We start from the raw sequence: 15,424 nt of genomic DNA on the forward strand, positions 1-15,424 counted from the left end.
GGTCGCACTCATGATCGGAACCATCAGTATGGAGATACACTTCAGCGACGTGATTCTTATCATTCCGAACAATAACGTACTGAAGGCCCAATATACCGACCACATTCATCTTGACATGATGAATCTTCATCATTTTCTTCTCGTTCCGTTCGTTTCCATAGACGTCATTGTGACTATGATTATGAGCCAGCTGATATGGATCTGATGACTCCTCAATATGTCAGAGAAATGATTAAAAAAACCCTTCTTGATAGTGATCCTTTTGAATTGACACTAGAGAAGCTTGCAGTTGAAGATAGTATTTTGGACAAATTTTCTCTCGCCGTCCAACGGGCTACTCATAACAAAGATTTCAAACAACCATAGTTTGATCAATATGATGATGTAGAGGGCTGCCTTATGCTTCATGTGATTAATTTTACGAACAAACTAGTTTTATTGGGAGGTGATGATGCTATGAAATGCAAATTTTTCCCTTCTACATTAAAAGGGGAAGCATTGGTATGGTTTAGGGAATTACCCTGCGATCTATTCATTGGTTCAAGGACTTAACCGAAACATTTTTGAAGCATTTTCATCATAATCTAAAATGTCCAAATGGTGTCTGGCTTCTTTTCAACATCAAACAACAACGTGATGAAACTCTCCGTAGTTTTGTCACTCGTTTCCGCCAAGCTGTAGCTGAGATTTCCGAACAGTCCGATCTAATGGTAGTCTATGCTTTTAAAGAAGCTATCTTTTTTTTATAAAGATGGGTTGTACAACTCTCTTGTTTGGGACATTCCATCTTTTCGACGGGCGTTATACCAGCGAGTTCAACAATTTATCAATGTTGAGGATGACACGGCTGCTCGAACTTCTCATGACAAAGATAATAAATGAAAATATTTCAATGATCAACGAAATAAAAAGAAGAATCCAACTTTTGATCAACAACTACCTGGTCAGAAGCCTCCTTATAAGAAAGAAGACACCACGAGTAGGACCGAAAAGCCTTTTAATGATTTTGAATGAACTCCGCTTAATACTAAGTATGCGGTAGTTTACGACAAAATTAAGAATAAAGGTTTACTCAATCCGCCATTTCCCCTGCCCGACGACACTAAAACAACTCGCGATAAATCTTTATGGTGCAAATTTCATAATGATTATGGTCATGAGACTGAGAACTGTAGGTTTTTTAGGGGAAGAATTGAAAAGCTTATGAAGAATGGGAAACTTGATCAATATGTGCAGAAAAAGTGACAACTCAAGCTTTAACTGTAACATAACACAATGTTATTAAGGTTGGGCATGCTGTCATTGATTCATTGTCTAATACTCAACGGAAAAATGCTCGTCGTTCTAAAGTCAAATATTTTTCTAATTTTTACTAAGTAAACGAGATCAATTTCGTGGAAAGTTTTCGCACGGAGACTATTAAAGATGAACCGTTGTGTTTCACTGACCAAGACCTAATGGGAGTGCATGTTCCTCATTATGATGTTGTCGTGATAACTGCGTATATCAGTTATATGTGCGTACAACGTATAATGATCGACACTGGTAGTTCAGCTAGCGTCATGTTTTTTGGTTGTTATCGCAGTATTCTTTTTATTGATAACTTCGTCACTCTTGGAAATGCACCTATCGTTGGTTTTGATGGTACTGCTACTCATTGCGTTGGAAAGGTTTCTCTCCCGGTCACTCTTATAAAGAAGGAAGTCAATATTAATTTCCTATTGATGGATTGTAAATCCCCTTACAATGTCATCCTTGGTCGCGATTGGATTCATTATATGGAAGTTGTCGTCTTAACATATCATCAAGCAATCAAGTTCTCATTCAATGGTAAAGTTTCTAAAGTGCGCAGCAATCAACTTGTATCTCTAATTTGCCATGACAATGTTCTCGATGATTATAAGAAGTCTGAAGTTGTTGGACGAACTATTATTAGTTCTAATGCCGTCAAATAGCAATTACAGCATTTGGGACCTTCAGTTTACTCTACCAATAGAAATGTTGAAGGACCCCCGACCGTCAATCCACTTTTAGAAGTTCAAATTGGTCAACTCCCTGAAGGGACAACTTTTATTTCAGCTGAACTTCTAGAAGCGGAGAGACAAGAGCTTATTTTGCTATTGAGGAAGAATAGTCATGTTTTTGCTTGGTGAATAGAGCAAATCCCTGGTATAGATCTTTCTGTGGCTTGTCATAAACTCGACATTGATCCCAATGCAAAGCCGGTTAGACAAAAACCCCGAAGGATGGCTCTCGATAGAAAGATGAAAGTGAAAGAAGAAATCGACCGTCTTTTGTCTATTAATTTTATAAGGCCTATGATTTATCCAACATGGCTGTCGAATGTAGTTGTAGTGCCTAAAAAGAAGGGAAAATTACGTGTTTGTATCGATTTCACAAATCTCAATAAAGCATGTCCAATTCATTCGTATCTGTTGCCTCGTATATCTGAAATGGTCGATGCCACATCTGGTTTTCAGCGTTTGTCTTTTTTGGATGCTTATTCTGGTTATCATCAGATTCCGTTATTCATTGAGGACCAAGAGTTCACTGCATTCATTACAGACCAAGGAATTTACTGTTACCAGGTAATGCCTTTCGGTCTGAAAAACGCTGGAGCCACATATCAAAAGCTAGTCAACACCATTTTTTCTAATCTACTTGGAAAGACAATCAAAGCATACATCGACGACATGGTTATCAAATCTACAGAAGCACCTGATCATCTTACTAATTTGCAAGCTGTTTTCGACAGACTCTCCAATGTCAACATGCGTTTGAATCCGACTAAGTGTTATTTTGGTTTGTTGTCTGGTAATTCTTAGGATACATGATGACTAGACGTGGAATTGAAGCAAATTCGGATTAGATTTGGTATATCCTTGAAATGTCTTCTCCGACATCAAAGAAAGAGATTCAACGACTTACAGGACGCTTGGCTGCCTTAAATTGCTTTATCTCTCGGTATTCTAATCGATGTCGTTCTTTTTTCCAAACATTGAAAGATACATCAATTTGGACAGAGGACTGTGAACTTGCATTTCGTCACTTGAAAGCGTACTTAGTCCAACCTCCAGTTCTCGCCAGTCTAGCAATGGGGCAGCCTATAGGTCTGTATTTAGCCGCTACTAATCATGCCATAAGCGCTATCTTATTTGTCGACGGTGACGATGGTCGTCCTATATTCTTTGTTAGCAAGACTCTTACAACAGCTGAAACAAGGTATTCTTGAGTGGAAAAAATTGCATTAGCCTTGGTTCATGTTGCGCGACGTCTTAAGCCTTATTTCCAGGGATGAGTTGTCAGAGTTTATACCGAATATCCACTGCGAAAGCTTTTTCGCAATGCCCAGGAATCAAGTAGCTTCACAAAATGGGAAAGTTACTCTAGCGCTTATAACATTGGTTTTGAAACTCGCACAACTAAGAAAGGGCAAACTTTGGCTTCGCTAATGGCCAATTTTCCTATTGATGATATTCCTATGTTTAACGCATTACTGGACAAAGAAAATGTCATCGACAACACGCCATTACCTCTTGGGGGTGATGACTTGCCACACTTATCAAATGTATCTGCCGATTGCTGGATTGTTTACACTGATGGTTCACATAATAAGTCTGGCTTCGATATTGGGTGTGTAATTTTGCAGCCGAATGGAGAAAAAATTGAGAAGTCAGTGCATTTGGGTTTTGACTCTTCCAATAATGAAGCTGAGTACGAAGCTGTCATTCGTGGCTTGCGCACTGCTTTTCACCTAGGGGTGACTAAGTTACGATTATTCACAGATTCTAAGTTAGTCACTAGCTAGTTTGGCAGATCGTATGCGGCTCGTGACGAGAGAATGACAACTTATTTGGACTTAATTCATAGGATTGCTCAAAATTTTAAATCTATCAGTATTGTGTAGCGTCCGGATCATGATGTACGACATGCTGATTCTCTCACATATTTATCTGCAGCAGTTAAGTCGGATGAGTCTTGCCAGATTACCATTGAATTTGAAAAGGAGCTGGGTATCGATTTGTCCATCAAGGACTTGTGAGATATGTACATCACTCAGAGTTGTTTTTTCGTCCAGACATTTTCTGACGAATCACGTCACCAATTTGATATCTCCTATGCTGACTCGAAAGCGCAAGTGTGATCTTGATAATCAAGCTGTCATTGAGAAACACTTGATCCACAACTTATGCTATCTGATGACCCTAATGATCCTGTCAATGATATTGTCTCGGTCCATACCAACGATGATCATGAAGCTGACAATGCTCTAGAAGTTCCTAATGTAGAGTTAAGTTTTCCACTTACGCCTTGTGACGAGGATGACTGGCGCTTTCCATATATCACATATTTACATGATCACATCTTGCCTCACGATCATAAAGTTGGTGATCATGTCAAATGCGATGCTTGGAAATATTGTATCATCTCGACTTCGGACGGTCTTTTGCAACTTTATGACAAAGGCACAAGTCTTAACCCTATGCTTCATTGTCTCAGTAGAGCGAAAGGTTTACTCGTCCTTGCAGAAATTCATTCAAGCCTATGTGGGAACCACTCCCAGGGGCGAAGTCTCGCTCATAGAGCGATCACACAAGGGTACTGGTGACCATACATGTAAAAGGATGCTAAGTGTTTGTCTAAGAAGTGTGTTCCTTGTCAGAAATATGATAATATGGGAACCCTTCCAGCAATGAAACTTCATCCAATCTTGAGCCATTAGCCGTTTGCAAAGTGGGGTCTTGACATTATCGGTCCACTTCAGAAAGCTCCTAGCAGTGTTCGTTTCTTACTTGTCGCAATTGATTATTTTACCAAGTGGGCTGAAGCTGTGCCTTTAGCCCAGATCCATGCTTCAGATGTTAAAAAGTTCTTATGGCGTGACATTGTTTGTCGTTTCAGTATTCCAACATCATTGACTTCCGACATTGGCAAACAATTTGACGCTGACGAAATTCAAAAATTTTGTTCTGACTTGAAGATTAGTCACAATTTCTCGGCACCGTACCATCCACAAGCTAATGGACAAGCTGAGGCTACTAACAAATCCATTCTTGCAATGCTCAAGCGGCGACTTCAACAGGCCAAAGGAAATTGGGTTAAAGAACTTCTTGCGGTTATGTGGGCTTATCGAACCACGCCTAAGCATTCCATGGGATTTTCTCCGTTTAAGCTTGCTTACGGTACGGAAGCGGTCTTGCCTACAAAGTTGATGACTCCAACCACATGAACTTCTGCCATGGAATTGGAGTCAAATGATCAAGCATTTGCTCAAGCCAAAGCCTTGATAGATGAGACGAGAGATGTTGGTCTTCAATAGTTAATTCATTATCAGGCTGATATGAAACGCAAATATGATAAGAAAGTTTGATTTAAAGTATTTGAGAAAGATCACTAGGTACTCTGTCGAAAGATGAGGTTGATAGATTCCGATAAATTTGGAGAAAACTGGACAGGTGATAAGCACCCAAAACTGTAATATTAAACCCCGAGAGACATAGCATTTTGGTCGATTATGTGTTTAATAATCATGTAATAATTATATTTTCGTACTTTTGCAGGTTTCCGCAATTAAAATGAATATAGTGATAAAATATGCATCGGCGAGGGAATACGGGGAATATTTGGAGTTTCCCACTCGACCCGTGAAGCCGAAGTTTCAAAAAGAACGAACCGGTCGTAAGCGGGCCCACATATGAAGAAGCGACAAATTTCGAAGCTCAAATCGAATAAATCTAGATGCCGGCGTTGGCTAGTGAAGCTGCCAAGTACAGGAATATCTGGGGAATATTTGGAATTCCACCCAATCCCCGTGAAGCCCAACAAAGCCTAACTAGAGCGAAGTTCCCAAAAGAACGAGAACCGGTCGCGAGCGGGCCCACATATAAAAAGCGAGGAAACTTAGAAGCTCAAATCGGATAAATCTAGGTGCCGACGCGTTGGCTAGTGAAGCTGCCAAGTACAAGAATACTGGGAATATTTGGAATTCCCACTCAATCCCGTGAAGCCCAACAAAGCGACTAGAGCGGAAGTTTCAAAAGAACGAGAACCGGTCGCGGGGCGGGCCCACATATAAAGAAGCAGGAAACTTCCGAAGCTCAAATCGGATAAATCTAGGGGCCGACGTTGGCTAGTGAAGCTGCCATAGCGACCCGGGCGACGAACTCTGCGCAAGGACAAAAAGTCGTAAAAACGCCAAAATCGGCGCCGCCACTGGACACACTCTGCGGGCCCAGAAGGCATGATGAGTCAGCATAGGCAGGTGGCAGAGAATGGTTTCAAATTGATGCCACCTTGCAATGAGAGAAGACACGTACCTGTTCAAGATGGAAATGAAATTGAGCAAAGGGACAAATATAAAGTAAGCGAGACGAAACATTAAATGAGTTTTGTTTCGTAAACAAAACTTGGTTTAAAAGAAGTCACGTGAAAACAAAACTTCGACATTCAAAGTTTTGAATGTCTCAAATGGAGAAATAGCCAAGACCGAATTAAATCATCCTCCGGACATCCCTTTATATATATGAGGGGTTAGCCTTCATTATAAGGTCTTCAAACATATTAATGCTTTAGCTACGCTTTAGTTTTTTTTTCTTCTTACTTACATTCCGCCATTTTTATTTTGACTTAATACAATAAGCTATTTTACCCTTAATACGATCATTTCTTTTCTAGTTTAATTTACGTCTGCATTTATTTACTTAATGTATCTGACAAGTTTTATTATTCCTTCTATGATGATGAGCTAATCCCCCCCGGGGAGGGTTATCTTTGCTTCGTGTAAAAATCGGATTGACTTCGTTAATATTCTTGAATCACTACTTAGGAATTAGGCATAGAATTAACATCCGGTCCCAAAATGGTGAGAGACTGTACAAAGTTGGATTCGGCGATGCTCGGGGCCGGTCTAGCGACTAAAATAAAATGTAGCGACTCTGCAGTGTCGGACTGACTCTCAATTCGATCGGTGATGTGAAATCGAGCGAGGCGGAAATAATATACCGGAGATCGCGGTATTATTAAAACTCCTTATGCTAGTGAAATGCGACCTAGAGATGTGGGCATGCACTAGGGATCAATACTTTCGGCGTCGTCTCGAGCGAGGCGAATTAGAGATGTAGTGATTTGGTAATAAAAGCTGTTAAGAAATTATTCTTGCATGAGCATGATTAACTCTCTCCTATTTCTCTACATTTTGTTTACCTACATATAATCGCCAGTAGTAATTTATTTTATTTGCATTACCGTTATTTTAATTAAAACCAACTAAAAAGAAACTAAAAATCCTTCTCACTTAAAGTTGTAACTCCGGTTGTGAACCTATCGAGCCCCTAAGGTTTGGGCCGATCCCTTACTCGGCCTATCCTACCAATCCCACGTGAGTAAGGTAACTTGACTAAAACATACGACTATACGGACGTTGGACTTTGGACTTTGGACTTTGGACTTGGAGTGTGGACCTCGGACTTTGGACTATGGACCTCGGACTTAAGAAAATAAATGGCGAAAAGCCAATAAGCGTGTGTAAAGAAGCGTTCTATCAAATAAAGCCGTACATGCGAAGCGAAGGACTCTGGACTTAACGTAATAACTGGAATACATCCATAAAAACTCCTCCCCTACCTCCTCATCTTTTTAATTTTCATTTACATTTACAATACTAACTCTTTTACCGTAATTTTTTTCTACTAACAATTATCGTGAGCCAAGTTTTGTTTATTTTCATTAGCAGATCTAAGTACTCCATAGGAATTTGAAGTACTAAAGCGGACAAAAGAGTCTCGGACGAGACGAGAATTAGTAAGCCTTGAAACTAACACGGAGTATCAACACTCCGGTTTTCAGTCTGAGCTACTTTCCTTTTCGATTACTCTTTTGGGCTCTTTGGTCTTTTTTCTAGTAAGCATAAGCTTGGGAGTAGTCGATCGCTATACAAAGGAATCGGCGGGGCCTTGGGTTTCAAACTCTTAAACTCCTCAAACTTTGTCGAGGGATATTATTTGCTATAACCTGTTTTACCTCGTATATGTATATGTTGGCATGAGAACTTCGGTGCATGTAAAGATGGTTCGTCATTCCATATTCACGTAACACAATTAATATGATTGAATATATTTTGATATATGCGTGGCGTCAAACCACCACTTAGAATATTTTTGTATGTGTATGTTACATCAATTCCATTACCACGGTCTTCAATTGCATGAGTTCGTTCTTGACATCCCCTAGCTCACATATAACTTACATATAGTTGCGCATTATAGGTAATATAGATTTGCATGGGTAGACTTTTCTGCGTAAATTAGTATATAATTAATTAGTTCTATTTTGGCATCTATCGTTTTAATTGCATATTTAAGTAATCCGTCTCCATAATACACTAATTACGTAAATTAAAATAAAAAAAAAAATAAAAAAAAAATAAAAATAAAAATAAAAATAAAAAATCATAGTAATTAAAAATTTCATCTAAATCATCTTAATAACACCCCGCATAATACACCATCATAAATCATCATCCTATTCCATCGATTGCCTAGGAAACTTGAAAAAATTGGGGTTGCCTAATTAAAGGAGCGTGCTAGCACGAACAACCTCCCTCAATTCTCTCTCGGGTAACTTAGGCTTCTTTGGAATATTCTGCGTTATCCTAGCTTCCTCGCTTTCGAGGTTAGCAAGCATTCGAGGAAGGCGCGTTTCAACTCCCTCCTTCCTAACTTCTAAAACCTCCGGTCATTATTCGTTCCTTATGAGCTCTAAATTAAAATTCATATTTGTATGAGACTACGGTCGGTAAACATAAGGAATTAGAACTTACATATCATCGTCGAAAATACAAGAAACAACTGTTTATGTTATCTCACGGGCATAGTTCCTCCTCAAAGTAAATCAACCTCGTCAAACATCTCCGTTTCCATTATCTCCTTTAATTATGGGTGAAGAAAATCTCACGGTCGAGAAACCCTTTCGGTTCTATCGCCCTCTGGGGAAGGACACGCTTCTCGCATTAAACTTCGATCGCGATTGTAGGTGATTTTTCGTGATTACGCCAAACATTTTCGGTTTGTTACCTGTTTACTATGGTTTAGACCATGAAAAACCGTACAATCATCTTCGTCGGATGCAACAAGTAGTCACCACTTTCCGCCATCGACCGTTACCAACGAACAAGTCTTGCTTAGGTTGTTTCCCTTCACCTTAGGCGATAAAAGCTTCGGTTTAGCTCGCCCGGACAAAGCGCCCCGCAATCCATTGACACATGGGCCAAACTTGTTCAAGCATTCATGATAAAGTTCTATACTCGTAAAGAAAACTACAGAAATGCTTCAAAAGATTCAATTCTTTTCGCCCGGCACCCCGGGAATCCTTTTCGGGCGTGGAGCAGATTCTTGATCTACTTCTCGAATGTCCCCATCATCAACTTGACACCATTTGTATTAGTCCGTTCATTCTTTAATGGTCTCTCGACCATCAAAAGGAAAAATTAGATATCATGAGCGGCGGTTGTTTCATGGACAAGGGTATTCTTGAAGCATACACTTTTCTTGAGAAACAGGCCTCATGAAGCACCCATTGGGGAAACACTAATTCTTCTAGATCTTCTAAAGACACTCCTACCAAAGTTACGTCTATGTTTGAGGTCAAACCCGATCCAGAATTAAAACTCTAATCGAGTCCCTAAACAAAAGGTCGATGCTCTTTCGGTACAAGTAAATGAACAAAACCCAAAACGGTCATGGGCTGCAACGCTTCCCCATGCCCTCTTTGCTTAAGTCCGAAAGCGCCCGATTCTTATTGTCCTTTGGTATCACGAGTGTCCTCCCCAACCTTACGAAGAGGCTTGTGCTTTCAACATCCCTAATGCACCTTGGCAACAACATCCAAATTTAGCTTGGGCACCCCGTCAACAACAAGCTCCTTCGGTGGCAACAAGCGTTCTGTCGACCACCCGCGAACTACAATTCCTATCGTCAAGGAAATCCTCCACAATTTCAGCAAGGGCAAAGTAATTTTCCCAACAAGCGCAAAATATGGGATACCAAAACAACCGCAACCTTGTTCCGCTAACCAAGGATATGGCTACCAAAATCAACCCGTGAATAATAACCGTGAACTAGTTCCTGCTTTGCTCCCTTGGTACAATCCACGCCCGATAAAATGGCTGAAACTTTCCGACATACATGAATTAATAGAATCAAATCCTAGTTTCTATCAGCCGGTCTCTTCATTTTGTTAGCTTTCGGGATAAAAGTCAAAAAGGCGTGTTCCCGGCGCCAAGCGGTTCAAACCCTAAGCCTACAAACACCGCCTTTGAACTCAACAATGCACGGGACCTAGTAATCCAAGCCGGGGTGAGGTAAATGCCATTACCACTCTTCGTTCGGCGAACCATCGACAATAATATCATTATGCGGACGAGGAATCGGCGGAAGCCCCGACTAACGTCCTTCCAACTCCTACCTCGCGAACCTATAGCGGACGAAGTTGTGCCATCAAAATCTACACCCTCGTCCCTAGGAAAAGACACCACTGATCCTTATACACGATTCCATCCAAAAGCTCCATTCCCTGCCCGTTTGGTAAAGAATAAACATGACAAACATTTTGATGAGATCCGTGAAACCTTCAAAAATTTGACCATAAACTTATCTTTCCTAGATGCGCTAAAGCATTTGCCCAAGCATGCCAAGTTTTTGAAGGACATGTGCACCACCAAACGAAGTACGAATGTACCTCAACAAGCGTTCCTCACTGAGCAGTTTCCCTCGATTACCACTACCAATGGTGTAGTAAAGTACAAGGACCAGTCGACCAAGCTGTACCATGCGTTGGGCGACAAATAAGTATACCGCTTCTAGCGGCTTTTAGACCTAGGTGCCAGTGTTAACCTACTTCCCTACTACTTATTTAAGCAGTTAGGTCTTCATGAATTGAAACCTACCAATATGACTCTACAACTCGCGGATCACTCCATCAAATACCCAAAAGGCATAGTAGAGAACGTTATAGTAAAGGTCCAAGATTTTTACTACCCGGTTGATTTTGTCATTCTAGATCTTGAAGTAGCACTGTGACTCCATCCCTATCATCTTGGGACGTCCTTTCCTTGCAACTGCTGCTAGCGCTCTCATAAATTGTCGGGATGGTTCAATGACATTGTCTTTTCGGGAACCTTTACGTCGAACTCAGCGTGTTCAAATTAATGAAAGCAGTTTCCGATCCTATAATGGAGGCGAGATTAGCTTGGTTGATAGTGCGGAACATGATTATTTCACAAACTCTTTTCCCCGGGACGAGATACACCAATTTCTTTCTTTTGATAATCCGGAGTTTGGCGATGACTTCATACATAAAGGGATGTCCATGCATTATTAGAGTCGATTACCACTATTTGACCCTAATGCTTGGTGCAAACTAATTCGGAAGAACGGATTAAGCTCTTTTCCATTGAAGAGATGATCCCTCACGAATCCTTGATCCCCAATCCTCCAACTCGGTTTAAAACCTTTACCCCGGATTTGAAGCGCGCATGCATCTCGATCCCGATGGTAGTCACCCTATAATAATTTCTGCTCACTTGACTCTGGACGAAGAGCACGCGTTTGATGCATGTCATTCGTGAACACTGCTCCGCTATCGGATGGTCCTTAGATGATATCAAGGGAATAGACCCTAGCATATGCGCGATCGTATACATCTTGATGGCGGCACCAAAGCGTCCACGAGAACCACAGCGCCGCCTTAATCCCAAACAATGAAGGAAGTAGTGCGAGAGGAAGTTCTCGTTTACTTGATGCGGGTATCATATACCCTATCTCGGATAGTATTTGGGTTAGTCACATCCACGTTGTTCCCAAAAGTCCGGCATTCAAGTTGTGCAAAATGAAAATGGTGAGTGCATCTCCACTTTCGCATTCCTTTGAAATGGAGAATTTGCATTGACTATCGCAAACTTAATGCGGAACCCGTAAAGATCACTTCCCTCTCCCATTCATTGACCCGGATGCTAGAGCGTTTAACGGTCATGCTTACTCTTGTTTTCTTGATGGCTATTCGGATACTTCCAAATTGTCATCGATCCGCCGATCAAGAAAAGACAACTTTCACATGTCCTTTTAGAACCTTTGCATACGGGGCGAATGCCTTTTGGTCTTTGTAATGCCGGGCACTTTCAATATTTGCATGCTTCACATTTTTAGTGATATGGTGGAACATTATATGGAAGTCTTCATGGGCGACTTTTCCATTTACGGAAATTCTTTTGACGATTTGTTTATCCAACCTTTCTAAAGTATTAGCAGCGTTGCGAAGAGAAAAATCTGGTACTCAATTGGGAGAAGTGTCATTTCATGGTTACCAAAGGACTTGTTCTAGGTCATATTGTTTCAAAAGGCGAGATAGAGGTTGATAAAGCTAAAATTGTTAAAATTTCTTAGCTACCCTTCCCACGTCTGATTCGGGATATCCGTGCCTTTTAGGCCATTTGGGTTTCTGGGGAGATTCATTCAGGATTTTTCTAAAGTTGCTTTCGACCCTTAACCAATCTCTGCTTAAGGATCGATTATTCGACTTCAATTTCAATTGCAAACAAGCTTTTGATACTCTAAAACCGCTCGACTACGCTCCTATTATTCAACCCCCGATTGGTCTCAACCATTCGAATCGATGTGTGGCGCTTAGCGATTTTGTTTTGGTGCCGTGTTAGGGCCAACGGCGTGACGACAAACCCGTTGTCATTTACTACGCTAGTAAAACTCTTAACGACGCTCAAGCGTAATTATACCACAACTGAGAAAGAGTTCTAGCTGTTGTCTATGCTTTGGATAAGTTTAAGCCCCTACCTAGTTGGAACATCGACCATAGTATATCTTGACCATGCCGCATTCGGTACTTACTTTTCATGAAAAGGGCCTTAAAACAACGATTGTTCCATTTGGATCCTTCTCTTACAAGAATTCACCACGGAAATCAAAGACAAGAAAGGAACGAGAAAATGTAAGTAGTCGACCATTTATCAAGGCTGGTTGGTGACATCGATAGTGATTACGGAAGCTATCGGTGATTCCTTCAGACGAATACTTGTACTCTATTTTCTCATCTCCATGGTGCGCGGATATCGTTAACTACCTAGTTCTTGAGGAAGTCCCCTCCTTTTGGTCGCGTCGATCATAAAAGTTCTTATCGGCTTTGTAAAATATTATTTACGGGATGAACCCTACCTCTTTAAGTATTGTTCGACCAACTCATTCGTCATTTGCATTCCGATTGGGAACACACCGACGTATTATCCTTTGCCATGAACAATCTTGCGGAGGTCATTTCGATGGAAAGAAAAACTGTGGCCAAGGTGTTACAATGTGGTTTTACTGGCCTAACCTTTTTCGCGATGCACCACGAACATTCGCGTAGCTTGCATTCGTTGTCAACACCTAGGTCGAATTACCAAGCGAAATATGATGCCCCTAAATCCTATCTTGATTGTGGAAATTTTTGATGTTTGGGGCATTGATTTTATGGGACCCTTCCCTATTTCTCAAAGGTTTTCTATACATTTTAGTAATTTGTAGACTATGTGTCCAAATGGATTGAGGCACTCACATGTCGCTCAAATGACCATAAGACTGCCGTGAGATTTGTAAAGGAAAACATTTTCTCGTTTTGGTGTTCCCAAAGCTATCATCGATGATGGGGGTACACATTTTTGTAACAAAATTTTTGGGTTTTAATGAAGAAATATGGAGTTACTCACAAGGTTGCTACTCCATACCACCCACAAACGAGTGGCCAAGTGGAAGTCCAACAAGGAGAGATAAAGTCTATTCGGAGAAAACTGTCAACCCATCAAGAAAATTTGGTCTCTCCGCTTATCGGATGCCTTGTGGGCATACCGAATAGCATTTAAGACACCTATAGGGATGTCTCCTACCGCATTGTTTTTGGAAAACCTTGTCATCCGGTTGAACTTGAGCACCGTGCCTTTTGGGCCATCAAAAGCCTCAATTACAATATCATCGAGGCAAAGAAGCTTAAAACTGCAATTAAATGAGCTGGAGGAGATTCGGAGTGATGCTTATGATCTCTCGAAATCCTACAAAGCTAATATGAAAAGAGTGCATGACAAGCACATTTTGCGTAAGGATTTCAAAATTGGCCAAAAAGTTTTACTATACAACTCCAGATTACACATCTTTCTTGGTAAATTGAAAACACGATGGTCTGGTCCTTTCATTGTGTCAGCTGTGAAACATTATGGGGCAATCTCTTTGCTTAATCCAAAAGATAACAGCGAATTTCAAGTCAATGGACAATGCCTAAAACATTACCACGAATTACGCTCACCAGATGTTGAACAGACTTTTCTTCAGAATCCAGTTTACACTGACTAGATGTTTCATTTGGCGTACTCAATCTTGTTTCTATAGAGGGTACGCCATTTTTGGTAGCCGGGCCATCTTCTATCTTATGATCTCCAAAGTTCTTTGAAGTGTGTGGTTGCAAGCGCCGGAACCTTAGTCCATGAAAACTCTTTTACGGTGACCGAGTATAAATGTCTTACGTAACCACGAGCAAAGCGTGCTTTTTCGAAACGATGGGTACCTAAAATTTCACCTCCTTCATTCTCTTCCCTTTTCTACTCTCTACCTCATGAACTTCAGCTAATCATTTGGTGTAAGTCTCACTCATCCACGAATAGGAAATGGTCGTAGTTCTTTTTGCTCGTAAGCGGCGTCTTGAAGAAGGATGGGCTGGTGTATGCATTGCCAAATACCCTTCTGTCTAGGCCGGACTTCCTATCCGATACTAGCCGGTTTAAGGTATACTTTTGTCTAACACCAGCTGCGGGGATAATAATCTTCGTCGCGCGCCGTTTTCTCCACGGGATGGGATTCGTCTTGAGGATCGGCGTTAAAAGACTCACCTTGTAAATATGTTTATTTTGTTACCTTTTCCCTTTGCATTAAGTTTTGCACAAAGGGATTCGTAATCAAACCTCGGTTGTTGCATACTTGGAACACAAAGCGGGCAATGTATTCCACCGGACCAACCCTAGAATTGGTTACTTTTGAGTCCCTTTGGGCGGTTTGAGGATAGTCATTATGTAAAAGGGCAATTTTATTAGACCGAAGCGCAGCGCGGTCCGGGGATGGTACCGTCCTGCCCCTAACCCCATAATACATAGAGGTGAAGCCACAGTCTGGCTGGATTGGGTTCGCTCCAGAGCCGACATGACAATTATCTATGATTTAAGATGGTGACTCCCCTGGACATCCAGTGTTTTTCACGTATATCTCTCTTGTATGTAAATAAAACCTTTACACTTTCCTTATCTTAAAAAAAAAAAAAAAATTGTGACTTTCAAGAATGACTCATACAATTGGATAGAATTTTTCGTGCCGATCGTTTCGATATCTCATTCGTCCAA

At 40.9% G+C, this 15,424-nt stretch overlaps 1 protein-coding gene across 1 annotated transcript; it reads left to right on the forward strand.

Annotated features, from left to right (window-relative positions):
• Window positions 1-2,693: 2,693 nt before the first annotated feature.
• Window positions 2,694-4,042, forward strand: LOC147517413 (uncharacterized). The gene is made up of 4 exons (XM_086593581.1): window positions 2,694-2,814; window positions 3,024-3,222; window positions 3,307-3,760; window positions 3,908-4,042. The coding sequence occupies exons 1-4, from the start codon at window positions 2,694-2,696 to the stop codon at window positions 4,040-4,042; spliced, it is 909 nt and encodes a 302-aa protein (XP_086449707.1).
• Window positions 4,043-15,424: the final 11,382 nt, after the last annotated feature.

Source organism: Coptis chinensis, chromosome 2 (genome assembly GCF_015680905.1).
Source record: "Coptis chinensis isolate HL-2020 chromosome 2, ASM1568090v1, whole genome shotgun sequence".
NCBI classification, from domain to species: Eukaryota; Viridiplantae; Streptophyta; class Magnoliopsida; order Ranunculales; family Ranunculaceae; genus Coptis; species Coptis chinensis.

Bases quoted from the DNA above. Each gene is read 5' to 3' on its own strand.
- LOC147517413 (XM_086593581.1), top strand. From the start codon at position 2,694: ATGGTTATCAAATCTACAGAAGCACCTGATCATCTTACTAATTTGCAA. The intron at 2,815-3,023 runs GTAATTCTTAGG...CAATTTGGACAG, and splicing joins TTATTTTGGTTTGTTGTCTG to AGGACTGTGAACTTGCATTT. The intron at 3,223-3,306 runs GTATTCTTGAGT...ATGAGTTGTCAG, and splicing joins CTTACAACAGCTGAAACAAG to AGTTTATACCGAATATCCAC.